The 26671-nt window shown below is 42.8% G+C and overlaps 1 protein-coding gene across 1 annotated transcript in view; it reads left to right on the top strand.

The window, feature by feature from the left end:
* Window positions 1–26671, top strand: part of LOC307253055 (low-density lipoprotein receptor-related protein 1-like) — an 87368-nt gene that overhangs the window by 14043 nt on the left and 46654 nt on the right. Inside the window, exons 2-6 of the mRNA XM_080030897.1 lie at window positions 1085–1225; window positions 12961–13098; window positions 18589–18708; window positions 18973–19101; window positions 19390–19650. Of these exons, the coding sequence (XP_079887023.1) occupies window positions 1085–1225; window positions 12961–13098; window positions 18589–18708; window positions 18973–19101; window positions 19390–19650 (789 nt within the window). The remainder of the gene's footprint in view (window positions 1–1084; window positions 1226–12960; window positions 13099–18588; window positions 18709–18972; window positions 19102–19389; window positions 19651–26671) is intronic.

Below are 26671 nucleotides of genomic sequence, written 5' to 3'. Positions count from 1 at the left end.
GCATCTGTTATTTCATATAAAAAATACTGGTATTGATAAAAATGAATTAATAATGGTTAAAATAAATAAAATTCCAAAAGGCTCAAGGGCTTCACAAACTTTCACACTACACTGTACGTTTCAAATTGAATATGCAGATAGCTTTGGTTGCCCCCCCGCCCCCCCAATTATCTTTCTTTTTTGTTTTAATTTTAAATAAGTGACAAATTCAGTGTTGACAGACTGATGCAACACCATGTAGACGGAGCTCCGTTGTCCTAGGGTTTACGTAGTTAAACCATGTCAGCGGTGTCTAACTGCTGATGGGTCATGAGCGTTGCTGTGGTACATCTCAACAATCCATGCTGACTTACTGCCCAGAACCACAACGCTCTGCAGTTTCTCATGGGTCAGACGGTGATTGAATGCCCAGTTATGTCTGCGCCGGAACACATGAAAGAAGCTCTGTGGTTGAAAGTTGAAAAACACCTTCAGAGTAAGAAAAAAAAAACTAAAGAAAAAAACGGATTGAAAAGAGATGTCCGTAAGAAGAGAGGAAACAACAAACAAACCCAGAACTAAAAGGCACCACTGTTGGTTATAAACTTGTAGAGGTTTCCACCCCCCCCCCCTCCCTCCTTTCTGTATAGAGTGCGCCTGTGGGTCCTTTGATACAAAAACGGCATTGTAAACTTGGGCTGACCCTTGCATGTTGCCTTGCCCTGCCGAGTTAAGATCTATGCTGCTTGAAGCTGGAAATGTCCTATGTAGATTCTTTACAAGAGAGAAAAGTTAAAAAGTGATTTAAAAAAAAAGCAACATTATAACAAATTAGAAAAAACTCTATGGGGGTGCTTGTGGTGTAGCGTTTAGAGCACAGCAGACCTGGGTTCTAATACCGGCCCCTCCCTGTCCCATTGACTCTCTGTCTCTCCAAAAACGGTTGATTCAAAGCAAAAATGCCCTAAAATAATATTCTTAAAAAAAAGGTGAATTACGTTCCTCTTTAAATGCATTTGTGATTGAGAGGAATTCCTAGCCACAGTTGTTGTTTTTTAATGATGACAATGACACATCTTTTTTTTCTCTGTCTCCTCCTTTTCAGGTCCCAAAGTGGACGAGCAGCCCAAGACGTGCAGCTCTAAGCAGTTTGTATGTAAGGACCTGGTGACCTGTATCTCTAGGGGCTGGCGCTGCGATGGGGAGAAGGATTGTCCGGATGGCTCGGACGAATCGCCAGATATCTGTAAGTATAGGGCTGCATTAAAGGAGCTACTAAAACTGTCTTGACAGCAGGCTTGTGTCCTCGACTCTCATGCGTTCTCCAAGCTGTTTAGCGGGTAAATGAGGATTGGTACTGCTTTCTACTCGGCTTTAATTGCTATCTTGCTAATCCAAACATGTATCTTATCATTTGAAGTTCATCAAACTTTCACTTGACTTAGAACACATTTTAACATTTTGCCAAAATTGTTCCTGAACCCAAAGTAATTATGTTGATTTCTCTACAGTTTTGGTCATTGGGAAATTGGTCTTACTTTTTAAAATGTTCTATTAGCCTATGTATTTGTCTCTACCTTGTATACCGTCACATTGTTTGCTGCACATGATGTTATATAGATCAAATTCACTAGCTCTAAAGAGCCTTTGAAACGGATCAATATCACAATGGTCAGACAGTTTAATTTCAGGCTTGAATAAAAGGGTAGGTTATGCCCTCTGTACGAAGGACACAGGCTCACACACAGTGTGCTCTGGCTGCTCTGCTGAGTTATAGTTCCAATTACGTGGCCTTGTTTAGTCTGGATGTTCATGGGATGCGCCTGCTCTTGTCTCAACTCTTTGCGAGATCTGTGCAGTCCCTTTAAAGAGTCTCGTCCCCCAGACACTCCACTCACATCTGTCAGCCTCTCCCTACTCCCGCTCGGACTGTAAACTCTCCCTGGTTAAAAGCATTCCCTCTGTTTATATGCGGGGCGCTAATGGTGATTTTACTGTCTGCATGAGCCCCACCCGACCTCGCATCTGTCATGCCACAAGCGTTTTCACAATAGTCTCTGGCACGCAGAGACAAGCAGCTGACACCCGGCCTTAAGCAACTTGTTGTTGTGGGGGCGAAAACATTTATTGAAGTATTAACACATGGGATTAAGGATTGAGCATGTGTGAGATAGTTGAGGGGATTTATTACTATGCTGAGGTCACATAAACAGTTAACTGTAGGTGTGGAGATACAGTGACAGTTAGAGTTTGGCTCCCGCACGTTTGTTGAGTTTGAGCTGTGCTAAGTATCCAATCTTTCGACATCATTTGGACCCTGAGAACATTTCTGATTCAGAGCAAAAATCAAAAAAGTTGAAGCTGAATATAAAAAAAGTTCTCTCATCTGCTTCCTCTGTCATTCTTCTACATTGATTGATTCAAGATTCTGCAGTGAGAAATGTATTCATTAAGTGTATAGTACGTTTAGCTCAAATGAATTTCTTAAGGATTTTTTTTTTCCGGAAACAAAAATTATTGATTGTACTTCCATAAATAATGTTTATCGCACTATATGAGCAAATGTATACACAACACGTGTACCACATCATTCACACACAATTCAATTTCTGCCCTTCTCACTAAGAAATGGAACTGAGTGAATTTTCCACAGCACTCATGTAATTTGGTGACACAGACAATGGTGTGATTCATCTTACGCATGGAGAGACGGAGAGATCAACATCAAGATATGTTTTGCTCAATTACACGCTAACTCATGGGCTCTAATCTGCCTTCATCTACAGTGAAGGCGCTTCTCTATCCGTGTGAGTTTCTGGGGCGTTTTTAATAAATATCTGTCACTGCAATGAATGCACTTTTTCAGTATGTGTTTGCAGTCTTAACAGGCACAGTAGAGGGTGAGGCATCTTTTTTAAGTATTACAATGCAAGGCAGCCAGACTGTTATTTTATCCGGAGCTGATCCGTCCATTAAATGTAAGTAGTGTTTGGAATGGAGGGGTGCAGATAAAGCCATTGTATGAATGGGTCCTGAGCATAGATGGAGACGGGAGAGTTGGAGGAGTACGTATTTATAAATCTTGCTAATTTTTTTTTTATTTTTTATTTTTCTTCTGGCTTATCCATTCACATTGTGAAAGGATTTGCAGGTCATCAGTTTGGTTTCTCCAGTACTGCATCTGACTGACACGCTGTAAACAAGGGCTGATCCCAACAGAACTCTCATGGAAAAAGTAGATAGAGGGACTGTCATCTGAATAATCCTGTTTCCTTTAGGTGCAGTTGTGTTATTGGAGGAGCTCAAGGTGTTATACGTTCAGCCGCAAAATTTACAAAACTTCAAACTAAGTTTTATCCAAGTCTGAGAATTCCATGAAAATTCCCTGCTCTCCACTCATTTTGTTCCAACATGCCACCCCCTGACCACAGTCTAGTTGTGTGCGTCGGTGTTGACAGGAATTAGAGCGGTGCATGCTACTGTGTAATTACGACATTATCTCCAGTTCAAGTTAATTACTGACTACAGGCTTGATTCGCAAAGAGTACTTGGTGAAATTTCACAAGGCAAACACGCTTTTCCTATTATTTTTCTTCCTCTTTCCGGCTGCTTGGCTTTAATTCTATCTTGGTGCAGGATCGACCCCACAGTCCGACCATTGTGTAATTCAGAGACTGTGACATTGGAGACAGTGCATGTGGCCAACATGGAGCTATTTTCCACACAAGTTGAAAAGGGCACATGTGAAAAGTGAAAATAAGAAGAATCTGTCTGTATTGTTCCACGTAATGAAAACCACACAATAACTGTAAAGCTGATTTGGCTGAAGCGCCATTTTTGTCTCTGTTAAATGCCACCTGTTCTTGTTTATGACGATTAGGAATTCACTTGCTGTCTGAGTGGCGGGTGTTGTAAACGTGTGCTTTTGTCTGGTGTGGATCTTTGATCTACACCTCTGGTGCCCATGCTGGAAGAAAGTGTCCTCCTCAGAATCACACTGTCTGGACGTCTAATTGCCTGTTGTTTCCAAACCATTCATCTGGGCTGTAATTATGACAAAAAGACTAAAGACAGACTTCTGCCACTGTAGTGTGGCTGTAACGCTGCATCACATGAAGCGTTGACATGACTGCTGTGGTTGGAGTGACTGTGGATGCCAAAGGTCTAGTTGCTTGTTAGCATCCTTAGCCCATGGCTTGTTTATTAGAGAGCAACTGAAGCATAGTGATGGGGAGGTGCATGTACGGATGCATGTTCTTGCACATGGACATGAATGACTTGTTGTCATAAATGGACCGGTGGGGTCTGGGCAGGTTGCCAGCGGTGGGGCCCGTCGTAGCCCTCAGACCCCCAGTGTGCACCTCCCTCTTATAGCCCCTGGTACTCAGATATCCATCAGCAGGCTGCCTGTACAGGCCCCTGTCTGCAGGTGTGACCCTGTCATCCTCTCCCAGGGACTGCACTGGTTTCCCCTTACTGCATGGCTTCAATTGGTTACAGACAAGCCATTTCACCTCAATTACATACAGGCTCAGGGCTCAGGAAGTGGTTGACAGGTGCCCTCAGGGCAAGAGTTTATGCACCGTGTGTCTAAATGACGGTGCTCCATGCAGTACTGCTGCTATTATTTTTATTTTTTAATGATCTTATAGGTGGTGGCGGTGGTATGTTGTTGAAAAGTTCTCTATCTAACACAGATAATGGTGAGGGAGAGGGTGTTTGAGTTGTTTATGATGCCAATGCATGTTTTACCTTGCAGAGGTCCATATAGAACTGATAAGGTTTGGGACAAAGCGATTATAATGATGATTGGGGATTCTTGTTTGTGTTTTTCGTGTGGGTTTATGTGTGCCGTGTTTTAACCATCCAGAAGGGCTTGTGTTAATGTACACTTTTCGTCATATGAGGTAATTATTCTCATGGGGAAATCTTTGAGGGCCATTATGCATATACTAGTTTATAACTTTTGAAGTTTTTCATGCTGCTGTTAAAATTAAAAGTGCTGTGTCACCACTTCGATTTCACTTCACAGCATTTCTCTTCAACGATTGCTATAAAAAAACTCCCTGTCTGTATGCAATTATGATTCTTGCGCGAACCACATTCATTGTGGTCGCGCCAGCGAATGGCAACAGATGTTTGAATAAGCCTTAGCATGTAAGCACTTTCTCCATCAAGAGAAGTGCTTGCCATGAAGGAATCCTTTTCATCATCAAAACAACTTTCAGCAACAACTGCCCTTAATTCTCTTAGACTTTTAGCCCCTGATTTAGCATTGGAAAAGTTCATAGGGGGGATTCCAAGCAGGGGGTGACACGCATTTCAATCATGCAAATACGCCACCTTTCTTTTCCCACCGAGTGCTATCCACTTTCATTCAGTGAGTGCAAAATGAGCCTGTTACTCAAAGCAGTATACACTTGCAAATAACAAGCCAATTCCTGCACTCGTATTGTCGAGCTGTCATTAAAATTGTCTCCTATAGGCTAGTGCAAGTAACACACACACACACGCACACACACACACACACGGATGTGTTTTTCTCATTGATGCTAGACAGTAATTTTGAGGAGATAGACCTTGGAATGCAGTTTCATCATGAAACTAAGGGACCCTTGGCTGAGGAGGCCTAAAGGATTTACTGTAACAATGTGGACACTCTCAAATCCAGACACTTAGTTTCATGAAACTTCAGCAGGACAATTTTGCGCTAACACACTACACAACACACACTCACACAAACTCTGGCCCATATCGATGGATGTCGTGGCCTAGGGGAAGTGCCGGTAGGGAGGTCAGATGAGAAGATTGAGTTATCATCTCTGCAGCTGCCCAAGGCCGTTGTGGGCCACACAACAAGGTTATCTGTCCATCTTGTGCCCTGGACGCTGGCCAGCGTATGGTGCTTTGTCCGGCCCATCTGACTGTCAGGCCTCAGCAGCCTCTCCAAGATGACCAGGAAGAACCCACAGTGAAGGTGGTGGGATGGTGTGGAGGCATGGTGCGGGGAAAGTGGGGCGAAGGGATGTTCCTTTTTAAAAAAAAATATAGGCGAAAATGAGCAGATTGAGAGGAAAATGGAGATGACTTTGTAAAGTTCTGATACATTTTCTGTAGGGTGGGGGGAAACCTTTCGTCTCTTATGTCTGTCATGTAGCTCTACTCGCAGGAGGCCCTAGGCAGGGGGCAGGAGGGTGTGTAGCGGCAGTGACTGACACACTGCTTGCACAGAGGAAGGAGCAAAGCCCTGTAAATCCCTCTGGTCTGTGGGCCTGAGCCCTCCTCAGCTTCACCCGGCCTATCAACAGACAGAGAACACAGGGCTTTCTCACGCCACACAGGCACCGCTTTGCTTTTTTCTCTGCTGTCTCCTTCTCTCTCCCTCTTTTCTTTCATCACCATGTCCGACTGTCTTCCTCTCTGTCTGTCAAAGCAGGCGGAGGAGAAGCTAGACACCAGTCGTCTCCATCCCCTGTTCCTCATATCTCATCTCCAGCCTTTCCTGTGGTGTAATTGGCTCACCGTTTTTCCTCTCTGGCTGCAGATGGTGACTCGGTTTGTTTTTTTGCTAGCCGTCTCCTTCGATGTGACTTTGGGGAAATGTTCCGCGGCGCTTTTCATACAGTGACAGTTTGATTGCATTTGGAGCAGAGGAATTTCATTCTCCCTTACTCTGTGGCAACAGTTTTAACAGACTGAAATGTTTGAACAAGCAGGTACACAGATTTAATGCCTTTCGTGTTGCTGTTTTTACTGGGAGAATCCAGCTTGTGACACTCAAATGATTGTCGGTGGATTACGAGAGTTTTTATGGGATGAAAAAGGTTTGTCTGGAGGGAGAATAAACCATGCATGTTCCCAGATGATAAGAATATGAGAAGAAGGCAGTGCATTTATTCCTATAATGGGGGAGCGATTACTCTCAAGAATACACTGATGTATTGGTAGCAGACAAGTGGATTATGCTTCAAGAGTTTGAAAAGAAAAAGCCAGAAGCTAAATTATGTGTAATCAAACATCACATCAAATAAGCCCTAGAGTAATGAAGCTGTGACATTTATCATTGTTATGTTGTCTCAGTACTGTCAAGATGAAAGGAAATCTGGAAGCTGAGGGTTTACTGTGCATGACCCTAACCCACATTATTGCATTGTCGCCAGTTGGAATTGTGTGATGTATGTTACTGCCCCAATCTCTCTCCCCATGTTTCCTGTCTACATCTTCAGCTTTTAATATATCAAAAATTATTGGAAAAATTATCCTAAAAGTTTAGGGTCTAGGGTTGAAAAGAAATCAGGTCTTCTTTCAGTTAGAGCACTGTATGCCACACTGTAAATCCTCCATGCTGTGTCTGACTCGGTAGGGTTGGGCATATGCACACGTGCTTGTTGTGCATGCTGCTGTAAAGAGAGTGACTCCAGAGTGGGGAGAGTCAGTGCAGTGGGCCGGCCTTGCTTGTCAGCCCGCACAACATATTTATTCGAGCTGACAGCGGACTTTATTGGGGTCCGTCATTGGGCTGCCATGGAACCCGAAGAGCAGGAAGAAAAGTGGGCCTTTATGCTTAGGACAAAGGATCGACAGGGGATCCAAATTTAGGGCCATTGCATAACTACTGGAACTGAGAGATGGGGGTTGGTGGTGGGACTAGAGGTTGAGGTGTTGGAGGGAAGCCCACATTGGGAGAGACCCTCTTTCATGTCACAACTCTGATGCTTAGTGCTGCTCAGACAGGCCAGAGGAACCCAGAGCCACATACGAGGGGATGGATATACACTCTGTATGTGGGGAATGATTTGAAGGTGACACACACAGTGATGCATCAGCTTAATCTACGCTGTGCTCATGGGAAATGTGTGATATTGTCTTTGCTCAAAGTCATATTACTCTCCAAAGGCCGCATGCTGCAAATACGGTATACATGATAGCTGGTGATAAAGTTTTCTAGTGGAACTCATAGTTGTTTTTTAATCATGATGCGTCCATGCACTCATAATTCGTATAAAGAGACAGAGAGTTCGCAGCCGATTGGAGAAGGTTTTCAACAATTAAGATCCCTGTGGAAAGGGTGAAGATATGCTAATACCACCGTTAGCTGATCACACAGTTAAGTGCAGCGATGTAATTATTTTCACGCCACCCTCTAATAGGTGTGACGGCTGCGATTTTCTCTATTTTTCTCTGTTATCCACTGCACTGCCGAGCTACTCACATTGTTCTCTCTCGCCCTCTCTCTCACACGGCTGCCGGGCTCACTGTAGAATCTGCACTGTCCCAGTGAAGCGACATGTTAAATTATTGTTATAATTGCTCTGTGATGATTATATCCCTGCACTCCTAAAGCGAAGTCTGAAGCACCCGCTAATGATACTTTAGGGCAGATAATACCTATTTTAATCGACAGAGCGCTCAAGACCTGAATGATTTATTTACCATGTAATCACTGCTCTTTGTGGTACGGTACTTGTGGAGTGGGAGAGATAATTCACTTTCTGTAAAAACCCATAGAAGTTGGTTTCACATTTCGGTGTTGTGGCCCCCCTTTACAGATGGAGATGATTATGCACTATAATCTCATCTCCGTTTTATAGAACCTCCTTAAATGGAGTTACAAAGCATTTTAAATAGAGTAAAAATAACATGAAAAAGTCAAATGAATTATGTGGTAGGAAATGTAGGCCAAGGGGTGATAGATCTTATCTTTTGGTCTCATACAAATCATAGCAGTTGCATTTCTTTGTAAATTGGGAGCAAAGAGGCCTTTTCAACCTATAGCGAGGCAGGAGGTAGGATGAGAAAATAATGGACTTTGTCCATGATCCCTAAGAAATGTTTTTTTAAGGAAAGAAAATATGTTTGTCATTTTACAGGTTTATACTACACCAGCCCCTTGCTATATGCCTTGCATGGAAGAAAGTTTAGTTGCAACATCAAGTATGTTTTATTTCCATGCCAGGTTGTGAGTGCTCCAGATAAAATATATTTTTTAAATATAACTGTGGAATCCGCACAACAATCTAGACACTTCATTTATATTACATAGAGGACTAAAAACAGACAATTCCTTTCACTATATCAGGATATACATTTGAATAAAAAGCCAAAAGGGACAAAACGGCAATATTAACATAGAAAAGTACAAATCGTCACGGGCTGCTTTTTTTAAAGGTATTTTTTGGGGCATTTTTATGCTTTATTGATAGTGTAGAGACAGAGTTGAAATGGGGCAGAGAGGGGAGTGAATCGAACCCGGGTCCGCTGCTGGCCGAGGCCCATGGGGGGGACGCCCTACCAAGTGAGCTAAGGGCGCCCCCTCGGGCTGCCGTTTTTAATGATAATCCATTATCTTGCTTTATAACTTATATAAAGTATCATGAATGTCCCTCTGGCCTCTATAATTAGACTGAGCATATAACTAAGAGAGGGTGACGCACAACTGTAAATATGTAGGCTATTCTTTTCAAACATAAATAGAAACCGAAGTATTTTAATGTTTGCTGTATAGGCTGTAGAGATGTCATATTCCCATCCAAATTTTAGCAAAGTGCTTCGGGGAAATTTCCATATTCGTGGAACTGTAACACCATCTAATGCCGGATGCCATAACACCTTAATGTGATCAGCACTTCAAGCACTTGTCGGCCTTACTTTTTGTGACAACAATGCAATTTTGGACTGCCATCAGAAAAAAAAACTTCTCTGCATTTCTTTTGTTGCCACTGTTATGACGGTCCTATCTGGACGGTGATGTACATTGGTTTTATTGAGAATATGCTTAGGGCTGTTCCAAGCCATGGTTATCGGGATCATGTCACACATAGAGCGCTGTGTTGATGCTATGAAGTAGCCTAAAGCACAATGACATTTCCTTTGGCTCAAAATAAAAGGATTTGTGTTGTGGCATCTTTTACTAAAACCTTGGATCAAAAAACAGCAGCTTGCAAGGGTAGCAGTAGTATTTGATGGATCCAGGTTTTCTTCAGAAGATGTTGAACCACTACAACAAGGGACATGCAGGAGAAATAGAATACGTTCAAATGTATCCATGTGTCAACTGCAACACCCACAGAAACTAATCCTGGTATGGCAAAATGGCAAACTCGCCCACATGCACAGCAGCAGCTACAGAACCAACATGCCCGAACAGTATTAAGATATTTTGTGGATTTTAATGTGTGTTTGTATGTGCACATGAAATAAAGACAGCATATATTCTGTATTCTTTCCCTTCAGATGTGCACAGTAATGCTCTACTTCCAATGACAGATGACATGGGGGGGAAATGGCTACTGCCAGTCAGTGTGATGGGAGCTTATTGTAATACACTGCCAACAATTTCCCAAACTGAAGCGGGAGGGAGTACAGGGTTCATCTCCATTGTCCCTCCTGCAAAGTTATTTATTCCTCTATATTGTCCTTTCTATTTGGTTTTCTGCTGCTAGTCGCTATTCAGCTCCGGCCAATATATCACTGTTGTGGAACTCAAACAATTATTTCCTGTTGTTGTGTATTGCTGGCAATTGTTAGTGTGTTTCCATAATGGTATTCTGTTGCTGTCAAGGCCGGTGAAAAGGTGTTTGTCGTGTGTCTAGCATGTGTTGTTGTTTCTAGTTTCTTGGTAGCTGTAGTGTATAAGCCCCTGGGTCCTGGTGTAGTTGTGTTTCTGCTCAATGACTTTAACAAAATAAAATTCTCTCAGGTTACCTTTACTATGACTTGCCTTTTTATAGTCAAAGAAAATGATAATAACTCTTCGGGCTGCTATTTCCTGTGTGCATGGCAATTTGTTCCTGCGGTTTATGTAGAAATCCCAAGGTTTGGCAGTCTATTGAATGTAAATTGGGCTGGCTTAGAGGCAGAGGCTGTGGGAGGGCTGTTTATAGCGTCCCTTCGATGGGAGAACTGCTCTCCTACTCCCCCAAGCCAGATTTATAAGAATCCAATTCTCTGTTTCGAATGTTTAACATTTTCTACACAGGAGGATGCAACATGGCACTTTAAGGTGCTTGTCTTATCGAAGATTACTTTTATGATCTGTGTGTGGTTACCAATCTCTTGGATGGATAGAGAGGACTCTGCGGGAACCCGTGTGGTTTTCTGCGGTGAATGCCCACATGCCGGCAAACGTTTCATATAAAAACTTTCATGAGGCATTCCCTGCATGAGGGAGCCACCATTTGATTATTTTAATGGCATGTCTTACGCCTTTTATTTATTAATTTTTTATATATTTGTCATAGCCACTGAGGGCAATTTAAATTTATCTTCCTCAAAGACCTCGTGAGTTCCCACATCTCAACTGGATGCGCATGACGCGAAGGCATCTCGTACTCAATTTCATGTAAAGTCAGTTTTTATTTTTCGTTTCCCAAAAATAACGGATCAGTAGGCTTTACAATCCATACCACATAAACGATGACACCCTCTATCCTCAGAGCCTCACTTCAAAATGGGAAAAACTTGAGTTGCACGGATGAGACGGGAATAAAGAGGCAAATTAAATTTTATTTTGACTGCCCAATATTCAGACACTGAAGACTTTGTGTCGGAGGATTCTTCGGGGTGCACCTGAAACTAGATTTGTAACTCAGGCTTCATGTATTCAAATATCATCCTCTCAAAGCCTCATCCAGCACCACACATAAACCACAGAACTCTACAAAGGCTTTCCTGTGAAGGAGGTGAACTTTATATTCTCTGCTTCCAGTGTTTTTCTAAAATGGGTCAGCAGATGTTAGTGAGGGAGACAGAGAGAGAAAGACAGAGAGAGGAGGAGGAATAAAAAACAGCCAAAGCAAACGGTTTGCTCTGCAGTGTGGGCTGACAGGGGAGATAGAGAGAAGAGTGAGAGGAAGAGACTGCATATACTGTATGTTCTGGATGGACTGAGTATTCCTTTTATATCTGCCAAGTGAGCACATTGGGAGACTAAATTGAATATTTTATGTTAATTTATCTTGCTGTCCTCACAAGAAATGAATTGAAAGTCTTGAACCTGACTGCAGTGAGTATTAAAATTAGACAAATGGGCTCGGATTTAAGAATGGCAGCAAATTCACCCAGTATAGGCACAAGCAAACCTACTTCTGTGACGAGAAACATTTAACAAGACTTAATATTTTTGAGTCACTATGATGCCCTGTTAAGTGTGGAGAATTATTTTTTTATAGCTCATTCTTGTACCCATTCATACAAATGTGAGCGATTGCTCACAACCTCTGTATGGTCGGAGTTTGCCTAGAGTGAGAACCGTCAAATCTTAAATTACACCCACTCAGAGATTACCAAAATCGTACTATCAAATAAATGGTAAGGCAGCCATGGTAAACATACTGTATATGGAGCAAACCCCATATCACCTGTCCTTCCACTAAACCTTAGTCGACCCAACATTGAGCACTGTATTCTCACTTATCACACAGGCTTTGCATTGAACAAAGAAGGTGGATGTTGTTTCTGATGCTGGTTGTTGCACCTTTCATGCTTTGTTGTGTTTCTCATCTCTTCTACATTTCTTTCTCCGTAGTCATAATTTCTCACTCGCTTAAAAGATACAAAACAGGGGGCGCCTTTGGCTCGGTTGGTAAGGCGTCCCCCCCATGGGCCTCGGCCAGCAGCGGACCCGGGTTCGGTTCCGGCCCGCGGTCGTTCTCTGCATGTCGCTCCCCTCTCTGCCCCATTTCAACTCTGTCTCTGCACTATCAATAAAGCATAAAAATGCCCCCAAAAAAATGTCTTGAGAAAAAAAAAAAAAAAAAAAAATCATGATCTTACGACCTGATAATAAAGGTTATAATGATGAGTTTCGAATGAAAATATTAAACATCTTTCCAATTTCCAATGTATCCATTTCTGTATTGAACAAGTTGCATTTGAGTTCTACGTTGTTTGTTCGAAGTTCGACCCTAAGTCTTGCTATGTGCTGCTGCTGTGTTTCCTTACGTGTGTTTTTTTCTTCTTCTGTTGTTGCTGTTGTTCTAGGCTCACACAACAGGGTGAACCAGTGTCCTGTCAACGAAATCGGCTGCCTGGACCCGGATGTGTGTATCCACATGAGCAAATTGTGCGACGGGGTCCCTGACTGCACTGACGGCTGGGATGAGGGGCCTCACTGCAGAGGTAATAAGCACAACCATCTGATTCACTTCAATCTACATCTCCTGCAAAAACACTTTGCCCTCATCATCATTTTATCTCACTCACTCTTCCGTCGCACATAGACAAGAGTGCCTTTTGTTGTGGGTCAAAGGCGAACAGCCCAGCTTCTCTTCCCTATAGCAATGTACTTGTCATCCCATCCAAAACTATCCAATCTCTATTCAATAATCTCCTCTATCGGGCCCATTTTTAATGAGCTGGCTGGCTCTGGTTTGTGCAATTACAATGGAATTTCTCTTTCTGGGGGGAAAAAGTCATTAATTTGTAAATCGGCTCAGCGATGAGGCTGTTTCCCCCTACAATCCCTGTGGGTATGATGAGCATTCAACCCCGGATGCAGCTCGAGAAGAAGAATCCTATAAATCCTCCAATATTAATTAGAAGAATGAGAGATGGAACGTATTGGGTCTGTAGTGTCGGCCTTTGTTGCAGCAGACAAAGGAGCAAACATAGTCGGCCTACAGAAGACTGCCTCAGTGTATTGGCAGCCCTCAGATATTGCTGTCCCTGTACTGCTTGTTCATTGCTGCAGCAGCTCATGTTGGAATACACTTGTGCTTTTAGTTTTTTGTGTACACCTGTGTGCTTTTTTATGTTTTATTTGGCAGTAGTGATGCATTGTGCAATTCAGTATCAATATCCCTTTCCCAGAATATGAATTCACTTGATCAAATATTAACAATCAACAAACACTAAGGTCGCGGTGGACTCAAGTCCTTGAGTCCAAAGGGTTGGTCTGCCAAGTTCTCAAACAATGTCTGTAGTTCTTGTTTCCCCTTATCTCTTCTGCACGTGCTGAATAAAGATATTTATTTCCTTAGTTATTGAACTACTTGTAAAAAAGAGTAAACAAGTACAATTTCCGCATATAGTTGAGCTATAAGATTCAAAAGTTGCAGTGATTTTATTACGATCATGAAAAAGTGTGAAAGTTAAGTGTGAAAAGGTTCGTCCAAAAGCACTGGAGCATTACTGAGCTGCTGACGGTTGTGCAGAGTGGGTGAGAGTGTTGGTATCCCACACACTGGTCACAATCTCAAGAGAGGCCTTTACAGAACACATTGATGATGTCATCCGCTTCACAACATGCACTGCCCGGCTCAGAGGACACAAGTCCAGCTGTCCTTGGCTTTGGTTAACACACCTTAGCTCACACACACACACCTACATGTTCAAAGGGTGTGTACATGCATGCGCCATGTGCACACAAATGTACACTCACACAGTCACATTCTTGTAAATACACACCCTGGCACACCAATTTCCCCGCACACACAGCAACACACCAGCACTGTGTCCAGAAACCTGTGGCATTGCTGTTTGCGAGCTCCCCTCTTTTCAGGGAAAGGCCTGGCCTTTTCACAAGCATCCTAGTGTTTGCTTGTACAAACTGCCAGGTTGTGCAAGTATACCTGGACACTGATGTCTGAAAGCACACTTTGTCAGTCAGTGTGTCCAAGTAACTCTGGCACAGTTGTTGACAAGAGGGAGTTAGAAAGGGGAGTGCAGCAAGGTAGGCTAGGCCGGAATTTTATCTTGCTGAAATACATTTACTCTGCATTTTACACAGTGCGCAGCAAGGCTTGGGGTTGGTTGGCGCTGTTTCTTCTGTAGTGGAATGTTCGCAAGGGAGTAACGACAGGGACTGTGATTGGTGATGTGGTGGTTGATACCAGCAATATGTTTCAAAAGTTCAGATACGCTTGATTTGTGGTTTTTGACTTTTTTGCTCAAACAAAACCAAAGCAAATGTGAACATGCGTACACCAATAGCATTACTATCTGATCAAACCACACATTCCAGATTAAGCAGATCAGCCAAGTTAGTTGGTGTGTATCTGTATACACAATATGAATGATCATATTCTCATGAAAAGTAAACATTTCATAAATATTTTTGTATTGGATTGGCTGCAGAATCTAGTTATCCTTTCAGAACATTCTTGAGTTGCAATAAATATTATTATACATATACGAGGGATTGGCCCTTGGTGCCTTGCTCAAGAGCTTGTAAACGCATATGTTGACAATGTTCTAAAGTGTGGGGTTAAGGCCTTTTAGACCTGTCTCCTTCAGAAGTGACTGATTGATATGGGAGAGAAAATAAGTTCATGCTAGTCCTCTTGAGAACTTTTCCTTTTTTTCCTTACTATCTCAAAGATGGAGCCCTGCTTATTGGACTGGCATGATGCCATTGTTTATGAATGCAATGGGCTTCCATTGTCTTGCAGTAATAGTTACCCTGCATGAAGAGAACTGTTTTTAATTGCCTTTCTTAGAAGTGTCCATTGCTTTGTGTGCAGACCTTACAGTTAATTAAACTAGTGTATTTCTTAAATCAAAATGGGCCGTCGATTTCAGAAAATTCAAGTAATGTTTTTTTTTTAAATCTGTTCTGTGTTTGGAGCTGTTTTGTGCCACAGCTTGTGTGCTTTGTGTGTTTCTGGTATTTGTGTGAGTTTAAGGTTAGGCGTCTGGGGCAGCATGCTGCCACTGTTTGGGACAGCGATAGCTACTGTTTGCTCATTACTCAAGCTGCTGCACTGCTTCTGTTTGCATATGGTTACTTTGCCCCCTTTGACTATGCAGCTCCAAACACCTACAAATAAATGCACTACTCATTGCTTGGCCCTCCCTGCAATGATGTGAAAGGTTACGGTATGAGTATCCATTCAAAATGAGCATAATTGGGTACAGCCATTCAGTGGAAGTCGTAGAAATCATGTAATTTGTGTTTCGGTAGACCGTAGGCTCCTGTCCGCTAGAGGACTTGGGCATGTGTAGACGTGTTCCCAGACGGTGAGAACAAAAAAGGTAGGAATGTCCCTGGGAATTACCTCTCTTCAAAATGTCACACACGGGAATAGCCTGTTTGTACGGTGTTGACTGGGTATGGGAATGTAGAGAGAGAGACTTTATCTATTATTATATTTTGGATTTTCTAGTATAATGCAAGAGATTCGTCAATAAGCCAGCTGATGGAAAGATGAACTAATCTTTTTTTCAATGAGTGAGGTTAATGAAATCATTCAGACGTGGCGTTTTTTGTTGTGTAACTTCAGCCATGACCCCATGACACCACCCGTTCCCTGTCTGACTCAACCGGACCCATCACCCTGTCAGCCTTGTGATTTGGATTTTAGACGGAAATGCAACTTTCATATCTTTTAAACTCAAATAGCACTTCCTCTTTTCTCTTCTGTATGTCTGTTAGTTTTCTTAACGTTTTATCACCCATCAATCACCCCTTGGTCCACCATACAGCCGGGTGAGTCGTGGACACATTTTCAGAATAAACATCCATCACGAGTGTAAAAATGTGAGATATCGTCTGAAATATCAGTTTTTTCTAGTGTCTAGTGAGCTTTTTTGTCAAACAGCCCTATGCTCTCACTCCCTGCTTCCCTTTATATAGCTACTGTATATGGGAGTGAAATTGAGGGTTGCCATCCATGCAGTAACAGGATCAATGGCTTTGGCATGCTTGTTTAGGACTAAAGGCTTCCAGTGTGTCACTGTGATTTGTTTGCCTCCTTCATTAACCCCCGGTCAAACGTCTGACACGCTGCTGTTGCTTGTTTGCTTGGAGCTGGAACTTTCTAACCACTCCATATATCCTTGAGCCCTGTATACACTCGTTTGCTCTGCCTTCCTCTCTCCTCTCTTCCCACCCCCCTTTCTCCTTTCATCTCCATTCTTCTGCTCTCCGGTTGTTTTCTGTTCTTCTCTCCACATTTCCGCTCGCCCTCCTATCGTACAACTGCAAATGTTCTCTGCGGTAAGGACAAGAAAGGGGTCTGAAGATTCACATTCCAGAAACCCAATCAAAGGGAATTTCTTTCACCGCTGAAATAAGTGAATCAAAGGAGTAATATTAAGTGATCATTTATCTGTTACCTATCAAATGCATTTTTGTAAAGCTACTGGTAGAAGTGAGTTATATAGCGACATACATATATATATATATATTATATGCTCGAATAATTATATCATAACACAAATCTTACTGTATGATCAGTCACATTCTCATGTCCACCTTCTTAAAGTACGAGTTTTTAAATTTGACTTTTTCTTCAAAAATCAATCGACTAACTGATTTTGTTCTCATAAAACTTACTTTGTGTTTTGAATACTATGCATCATCACAAGGTAATAAGAGAAATATTTTGTCCACATTGCCCACCCATAGCTATACACACGGGTACAAAATGGGACAAATGACCCTGGACAGAGGTGTGTTCTGTGGGTATTTTGATACTCTATAGTCGCCTGTGGTCCCTCTCACAGTGTGAGGCTCGGTGAATGGATTCGATATGGGCCACAGTATTTGCTGTAGGGATTCTTCCTTTCAGCAGGGCCACAACAAAAGGGTCATTGTGGCTCAGAGCGCCACATGCTTTATATAATAAGGGCTCCTATCCCCCGGTCCAATCTCCGCTCTTAACAGACATACTATCACTAGCTTCTGTAAGTACAGTGTGTCCGTGACCGCCATACATTTCAGTGTGCTAGTTAGAGCCTCTCTTTTAACTTATTCACAATTGTGAATGTCCCTGGGAATATATCTCATCAGCTTTGCTGATGAGATATATTCTCATCAGCTTTGCTCAAGTTTTGAGTAAACTTCAGCACTTTTAGATCAGCGTGGAGTGTGTGTGAGTGTTAAGTGATTTGATACAGTGTTGCTCTGACCGCTCCCTTGGAGCGTCAAAGGGGGGGGGGGGATCTAGGGCTTGTTATTATGTATGGCGACAGCTTGAGAATACACGCTTGTCATAATTCATATCCACGGTAAACCTTATTCAGAGATAAAAGCTTGAAGAGAGGAAGTTCTACTTATTTGCATGTGTGACATAGAAAGAGTGACACCAAAAAAGCAAGGAATGTTGTTTTATAAATGAGAGGGCATCAGAATACCTACTACCTCATACACAAGTTTATTTAACTCTTGGTGGCTTGACCCCCACAGTGTAGGTCACAGCCCTGTTCTCAGTGGATGCAGGCGATGGGAGTGATGCAAGATTTTATCAGCTCAAGTTCAAGAGTGTCACAGCACTTTACTGGAGGTTTGTAGCTAATAAAAGCTGTGTGGTGGTGGTACCCTTTCCCAATCTTCCCCTAGCCTAGACATCTTTACACACACACACACACACACACACACACACACACACACACACACACACACACACACACACACACACACACACACACACACACACACACACACACAGACAGTTTAGATGCAAAGGGATATAACAGTATGGTTCTGTGGAGATTGCGCTGGGATTAAAATAATGGTTGAAAAGCAGACTTAAACAATTGTATTCAAATGTATTTCTCTAAACCACTGCCTCTGAAGAGCTATTGATATGTATGCAGGGCCCAGCCCCCTTCCACATTAGTCTCCACAGTATTTAATGTGTTCTGTCTCTCCGTGTTTCTCTGCTTCAGAAAAGGCACCAGACTGTTTGTCCCATGGGTGCCAGTTCGACTGCGCTGTGACTCATGATGGGCCCAAGTGCTACTGTAGCAATGGATATGAAGTTGCTCCAGATGGAAAGGCGTGCAAAGGTGAGCGGGTGATTTATTCAAGTAAAAGTCATGAAATCATCTTATCACACTTCCTTTTGCCACACATTGGAATTATTTTAATCCATCACACTTGTGTGTTGGACAAGTGTTTGGTAGTGACATTTTGCTTTATCTTAACCTTGTGTCAGAAAATATTGTGTCCAAGTACACCCCAATGCGACAAGTTGTGACTAAGTACTGTGCAATCTCAATAAAAGTATTCAATCACTGTGTCTGTTGATGCATTGTGTCATTCTCCTGTAGATTTCAACGAATGCAATGTGTATGGGACGTGCAGTCAGACGTGCACAAACACTGAGGGCTCCTACATCTGCAGCTGTGTGGAGGCCTACCTGGGGCAGCCAGACAACCGCTCCTGCAAAGCCAAAAATGGTGAACACACGCACACACGCCCAAACTCACATACACACAAGGAGTAAGGTTATTGTAAGTGCTGAGTAAGTGCAGCAAAGACCGAGCATGCAGGTCATCGGAGTAGATTTATTTCTCTTTTGGAAATGGCTCCCCACAGAGGTGTGCCTGATGCCGGACCACCATCTGACTTTTAAGCATGTGAGATGTGGAATGTGTAACAGGTGTACAATGTATGAGCAATGTTATTGTATGTACCCTTGACTTCTCTCCTCTTTTGCTGTCCCACCCCCGATTCACCCTCCCCAGACCCGGTGGATCGTCTGCCTATGCTGCTGATCGCTAACCTCCATGACATCCGTTGCACCTCTCTGAGTGGCTCCACGTCCCGGCTGCCCACCATCCCCACCAAGCAGACCATGGCCATGGACTTCAACTATGCAGAGGAGACTGTCTGCTGGATAGATGTGGGGGACACACCTGCCGCCACCCAGCTGAAGTGTGCCAGCATCCCTGACCTCAAGACTGTGAATAACATCCGCACCATCAACATCACCCTCAGCCTGCACCGTGAGTAGAGAAGTTTCATTGACAGAAATCCTGTCAAAAAAAGAAAATGATTCTACTTATCATCACACGCTTGTGTCTCATAGAAAATAGTATTTTCTGCTGACAAGATGTTTCTACTAAAAATGTTGTCGGGGCACACCGAGGGCGTGACAGTTCAGTTGTAGACCGCCAGCGAAAGAGAAATGAAATGCCTTGCCTTGCATAAGAGGAGGCGAGCAGCACTCGGGTAATCGGTTCAAGTTGTCAGCTCACCCCGTGTGAAATTCTCTATACTTTGCCTCGGGAATCAAGTGGTCAACTTTGCATTTGCTAGCTCAGTCAAATGTAAGATGTGAGGCAATACAGCCGCCAACCAGAAAGCTGCTCATACCAGCATAAAAGTGCCAAGTGGAAAACGCTGAGTCCAGCTTCATTTTCCAAAAGGTTTATCTTTTGAAGAACAGAGGTGCACTGACACACCACTAAATCATCCCATAGATGTGTAGATGTGCTTACTTACAGTGATATGATACATATAAGGCTGCCAGCATGCCTTCAGGCGTAGGTTCGCACATTTCTTGACAGGCAAACACTAGCCTACGGTGTAGCTTGATATATGTACTGACTGTGCAGAGCTGTTCAGAGGCTTAGACATTCTTCTTGTTTGATGCACGTTAATGTTATTGGCCGTATTCCTCCTCCGCTCATTTATTTTTGATATGATGACAATTGGCATTAGATTTTCTTCTGCTCTCAGCCTTCATTGGTCCACTCCAGTGCTTTATGTTTTGTTCTGGAAGGTGTTTTTAGGCAAGACTGTTTGTTAGCAAGTTATCATGAGCGTGACTCATGAAAATATTCCTCAATTATCCTGATTCGTGATCATCCCAATAATGGAAATTCAACACGATCAACATATCGTAATTATTTTATTGCAATTCTCCATAAAATCGTTCCTAGTCCCATTTCGGTTGGAAGACATTGCATAAAACAAATCCTTTAACAGTGACAAGTGCAATGTCTGGCCTGTCTAAGTACTGTGCTCAGTGCCATTGGAGATTAACTCCCAGAATCTCCTCTCTTTCGCAACACTCAGACGCACACTCAGACTAACATACACAGCATGAGAACACTTCCCCTTGAGGGACTTACTCATATAATGCCCACATGATTTATCTCTGATTACAAGCCTGACAACAAGGTTTGTTTTTATTCACCTCGCTGACAGGGACGTTACTCTCTAAGAATGGGGGCAGAAATGTAGACAAAACATGAAAGAGAGGGTGTGGGATTGTGTGTGTGTGTGTGTGTGTGTGTGTGTGTGTGTGTGTGTGTGTGTGTGTGTGTGTGTGTGTGTGTGTGTGTGTGTGTGTGTGTGTGTGTGTGTGTGTGTGTGTGTGTGTGTGTGTGTGTGTGTGTGTGTGTGTGTGTGTGTGTGTGTGTGTGTGTGTGTGTGTGTGTGTGTGTGTGTGTGTGTGTGTGTGTGTGTGTGTGTGTGTGTGTGTGTGTGTGTTGTGGGGAAGCGTTCCCTTGAGAATCGGCCCCAGGCGTGGAACGACAGACATGAAGAAAACAAGTTCAGAAGCCGGGTGCTTTGACCCCGATATGTGGGGTGACTTGATGAGTGCTACAGCTCATATCCACTTAAAATGAAGCATGTGTAACTGCTGTCACCACTGACAGCCGGGGCAAGGCTCAGTGAACCCCTGCCACCCAATTTATTTTTATTCTTTTCCAGTTTATTCACCATCTTCTAATTAGTAGCCCCATATCCCTGCCTCGTCCTCATTGTGTTGGTTCACATCTATAGGTTTTTGATTCACTGCTTTGTTAAGTGGTCTGAGGGGTAAATAGAGGCAGTGGGTGGAAGTGAGAGGGACACTGACAGAAAGATTGAAGCAATGGAGGCAAGAAAATGAACAAATGAGAGGGAGAGAAGGAGAAGGTAGTGATTTGCTGTACCTTGGATGTGTGTGTGTGTGTGTGTGTGTGTGTGTGTGTGTGTGTGTGTGTGTGTGTGTGTGTGTGTACGCGCGGCCATGCAGATGGTATTTACATTCCTCCTTGGGTTATGTCAGCCTGAATAGCCCCTACATTCCTCCAGCCGTCTCGCGTCCTGTCCAGTCAGGTCACTTGAACACGCTCATAGCTCAGACGAGCGTGCACACAATCACACACACAGGCATACACATAGACACATACATTGACTCAAATACCTTTGACCCGTGCACCGACTACCTAGTGACATATTATCTTTTTATGGATCAAGATTTTCTATTTTTGACTTTAGCAAGTGGCCAACAGGGCAAAGTGAGCTGTTTGTGAGACATATTAGCTTTGGACGTGGCTCTCAGGATTTGCATTAAGGGTTTCCCCCAGGAAATTGTTCAGCTGCAGCGGTTAGCCACCCAGATTTTGATTTTGTTGCATCTTGTCTCTTTGATCTAAGCAATAGCCGCACTCATTAGATATAAGCCATTGACTGTGTCAAATGGCTCCCTTTCTCTTTGAAGGTCCATGTTTTTATTGCAAAAAGATATATTAAGATGTCAGTGGAGTTGCTCTTGATTTCAGGTTAAGTGGCCCACCTTCACTCTAAAACAATGTGGAAAACCCTGACAGTATGAGTCTAGTCTAGTCATGTCTGTTGCTGGATATAATTCTCTCCTAAGTCAGTCAGGAAGCAAACGTTCAATAAGGCAAGACATTGTCTATGCACTTTGGCTGACTCCATATTTTTTATGCAACATCGGTCTTTGCTTTCACCCGTGATAAGAGTGCAAAACTCTATGTTAATTTTGTGGATCTGATCTGAGTCAAAAAAGGCCATTTGCTGGATTAACTGTACGATTTCCCTCTTTGTCGTTTGCTTAAGATTTTTATTCAAGCGTGACCCATGTGAACTTGATTAACCCATTTTCCTTTGCTTTGCTTCAAGGTTCACTTGTTCTTTCCCAGCAAATTCTCATCATATAATTGGGCTCTTTGTCAGCTCCCTGCAGTGTCTTATAACAAGCAGCAAGGCTCAGGTGGCACTCCTAAAAGGTCTGGTGGGCAGACTTAGAGGATTGGATGGATATGGATGAAACTGTGGAGGCGGAGGGTTAAAGCAGAACTTCACACAAGAAGAAGGGGTGATTTATAGCTTCTGGGAGCCAGAGAGGAGCAGGGCAGATAAGTAGACGAGGGTTCCAGATGTGGTTCTGCTCTGCCTGCATGCGTGATTCTCTCGACTGTGAAGATAAAAGGGATAGCAGAGAGACTACGAACCGTCCTATCCTCTCCACACTCTGAGCGGAAGTCCACAGCAGGGACCAGCCCCCTCCTCCTCCTCCTCACACTATGTCCCTCTGTCCATCCGCTAGTCCTCATTGCTCGCTCCCTCTCCTTTGTCCTTTTGTTGAAGATAAGTTTCAAAATTACTACTACTACTGTATTTTAATTGGGGAAAAGTAAATGTGCAATGGGAAGGGGACCTTGAGTTTGAGAAACATTGGGCTAGATGTGGCAGTCAACTTAGCCACGGGGGGGGGGGGGGGGTGGGGGCTGGCACCGTGTATTTCATTGAGCAACTCCTTTTTTTTTTCATTCTTCATACAGGATGGTAATAAAGAAACACAGGTTCAGCATGTCGATCAAAAGTCCGTAGGTATAAAGTAGGAATCCCTCCATGAGAAAAAATCTGATTGCTATTATTTATTATTTATTACTTTTATTTACTCGATATTTATTATTTATTACTTTTAATGTACTAGATATAGATGCATCTAGTTTCTATTAAGGTTTCAGCTGTCACCTGAATCCAAAGAGAACATGTCTCCTGTTGCAGATGAAATCATGTCACTCAAACCCTGTCATCAGGTCACCCATATCCAGCCAATCACCTCTCTCTCTGTCACTTGTAGCAGAGGGGGATTTGCCTGTAGCATAACTGTTAGAAATTATATCCTATCAAATAGAGGTCATATGTCAAATCCTTATGGAAAATCATGAACGCTAAACTCCAAAACTGTGCTCAGGAGAGGTCAAAGAGGGTTTAGTACAGATTAATAGGATCTTTTTGGCACCGGGAAAGGATTACGAAAGCCGCATTACGACGATTCCTTTTATGATTTACACAAACATGTAAATATAGTAATCGTTGCGATGGCACGGTAAATAGAGGGAATAACATTCAATTACAAAGTTTGTGGCGCTATTCCCCGAGTCTAGGCGCCGGTGTGTGTGACTAGTTGGTGAACTAAATAGGCTGTGGCTCTGTATGTAAATACCAATGCTATTTGGGCAGAAAGCGTGCTTGTTGTTGCCAGTAAGACCCCCTTCAGTTTGTGAAACGTTTACTCAGAGCAGTGTGAGCTGCTAGGTGTTTAGGGGCAGGAAGTGAAGAGGGGTTGCGAGGGCAGGGTGGTTGGATGAGGAGAAAGGGGTGGGTCATTCAGTTTCCCAGCAAACTTTCCACTTACCAGAAGCTGAATTGAGTGATCAACCGACAACAGGGTCTCCGAAGGAGTTCCACTAGTCATAGGCTGTTACACAACGCCATAGTCACCGTGTTGCACAACTGGCTCTCTACTCTGTTTATGAGTCTAATCAATGCCTTGTGCAGCCGCTCTTCCAGCTGGATCGCTTTAGAGGAGTCTGGTTTCATAGCTGATACCATTGGGAGCATTGCTATTCCTCTCAACTCCATGACAAATTTTCCCCGTTTTCACAATCTTGGTTCTAATGTTCATGAAACATCTTGGAATGGTTTATAGTCACTCCTTGAGTTCTTTTGACAGTTATTTTTAATCAGCTCATGTGTTTACAGTTACTCCCTTTTTTAAGGATTTGAGATGGCAACTTCCTCTAACGACTGTTGATAACTTATTTCCTGTTTGGTGGTTCCCCAGGACATTTTGTGTTATTCATTTATTTCACCATCAGCATCTTTCAGTCTTTCTTCCCCCCAAAAACGTCCACAACCCCATCCTCTATGGCTTCCCATTTTCTACTTGACTCTGCTTTTATTATAGCTAAAAAGCATTTGGGGCATGCCTTTTGAAGCTGTGTGTATGGTTGGTTGGTAGGTGGGGTGGATGTGGGGAGATTTACATTGGGCCCAGATGTGTGTAGGCTCTGTTGTGGAGTTTGCTTTGGCTCTGTCTTTTGAGTGTCATTGTTTTGGGGGGGCTCCAGTGCAGACGTTTTTTCTCCCATGAATGGTCAAAGCCCTGGGAAAGGCTGACTGCAGCAGGCTCAACTGTAAATGGCGTGATACCCCACTGCTGTACCCTGACTTCAAAGTTGACCCTTGGATTAACTGGAGAGGCATGTGTGGTCACTTTGATACTGTATGTGTAGTGAGCCCGTGTGATGTGCATGTGTGTATACAGTGTCCTGCTATGAAAACAAGTGTGGCGGCAGCTGTTCAAACACAAGGCTGTATGTATCTTCAAGGCCCCCCCCCCACACACACACACACACACACACACACACACACACACATCACCCAGGTCTCGATCTGAAACGCTTCTTCTTTTACGTTTGCTCAGTAAGCAGTGGGGTTACACAGTTTCAAGTTCCTTTTCTGAGAGGTGTTGCGACAGTATTCCAGGTCACTTTGACTGAGGTTGATCCCTAAAATAGCAGATCTTCATGTGTCCTCTTTCTGTGTTGCCATGACATAAATCTGTGTACTTTTTGCTCCCCTCTCTGATCAGTGGCAAAGTTGAAGAAAAAAAATATAGGAAATGAGTGTAAAAGCAAATGAAGATGCTTCCATATCGTATGTGTATGTAAACAAAAAACAACAAAAAACTATGGATATGTCTGTTTTATGAACACATTCATATTCTGAGCATACATTTTGTATGCTCAGAATATGAATGTGTTCATAAACATTTCCAAATAAAAAGAATTATAAAAAAAATAAATAAAAAAAACTAGAGAATGATGGAAGCTCACCTGATGAGGAGGTCACGCAGGTAAGCAAACTCACAGTGTGCAATATTCTCAACTGTGGAGAGAGAAAGAGGAGACAAAAAGGGAAACAGTTGAATTAGGGAAAGATGCCCAACACTTGGCATCATTTGAAATAATGAGATACCAGCCTTTCCTGGACTATATAGCAGCGCTGAAGTGACATTCATGGCATCCTTTTGACTTTTTATTGTTTGCTTAACATTTACCTTTGGTTTAAACAATGTCCTTAGAAACCTATTAAGTGGAGTATGCCATGTTAGTTGTTAATTTTCTTTTATCTTTTGTTTGTGTGTTAACTTTCTCACTTGTTTGTTTGTGTCCTTTAGAAGAAATAAAATCCAAAAATAAAGTATTTAAAAAAGAAGATGCTTCCATATATGGCATCAAGGATCATTGAATAGTTTGATGTGAATCATATATTATGGTCTCACAGTCACAAGATCTTTATTCAATCGAACAATTATGTGAAGTTTTTGAGTGACAGCTGTTTATCTTACCGGTTTATGTGGGAAAGCTTAATAAGGAGAGCCACGTTGTGTCACAGGCACAATGTGCATGAGAAGTTAAAGGTAGTTCTGGTAAAACTTTGACCGACTTTTCCTTTCATAGTATAAGTCCTCTGTAGTATGTGCAAACAATGAGTCATTCATACTTTCATGATACACTATGCCTTCCAATTCATCTAACAGTAGAGTCTCGAGTGCCTCTCTCCCTCCAGCAGCTCTGTGTTGCTGCTCATTACCACTGAAAGGAGTTGAGCTTAGAAAGTGCATGCCTTCACCTCTCACCCTTTTATCTGTCACTGTTTGTGTTTCTTTCACTTCCCCCCTGTCCTGCTTGCCTTTTTTTAATCAAAGACAAGTGGAGAGCTGGAAATGGGCAAACTGTTAGAACCAATAGTGCGGTGCAGTTAAGACCACAGAAGCTCATTAATTCAGCGCTATTGTTTTGTTTTTCAAGAGTGTGGTGGGCACTCTTTAAGGAGTGGGTCACGGCATCATAAAATGAGTTTGTTTTGAAACGAGGCTGCTATATCACCAAGATATATGACTGTTCTCCCCATTTGTTATTTTCCTAA

This window comes from Ammodytes marinus (genome assembly GCF_949987685.1).
Source record: "Ammodytes marinus genome assembly, chromosome: 7".
Classification (NCBI taxonomy): Eukaryota; Metazoa; Chordata; class Actinopteri; order Uranoscopiformes; family Ammodytidae; genus Ammodytes; species Ammodytes marinus.
The sequence above is the reverse complement of the archived record's forward strand: the minus strand, read 5'-3'. Positions and strand labels throughout refer to the sequence as shown.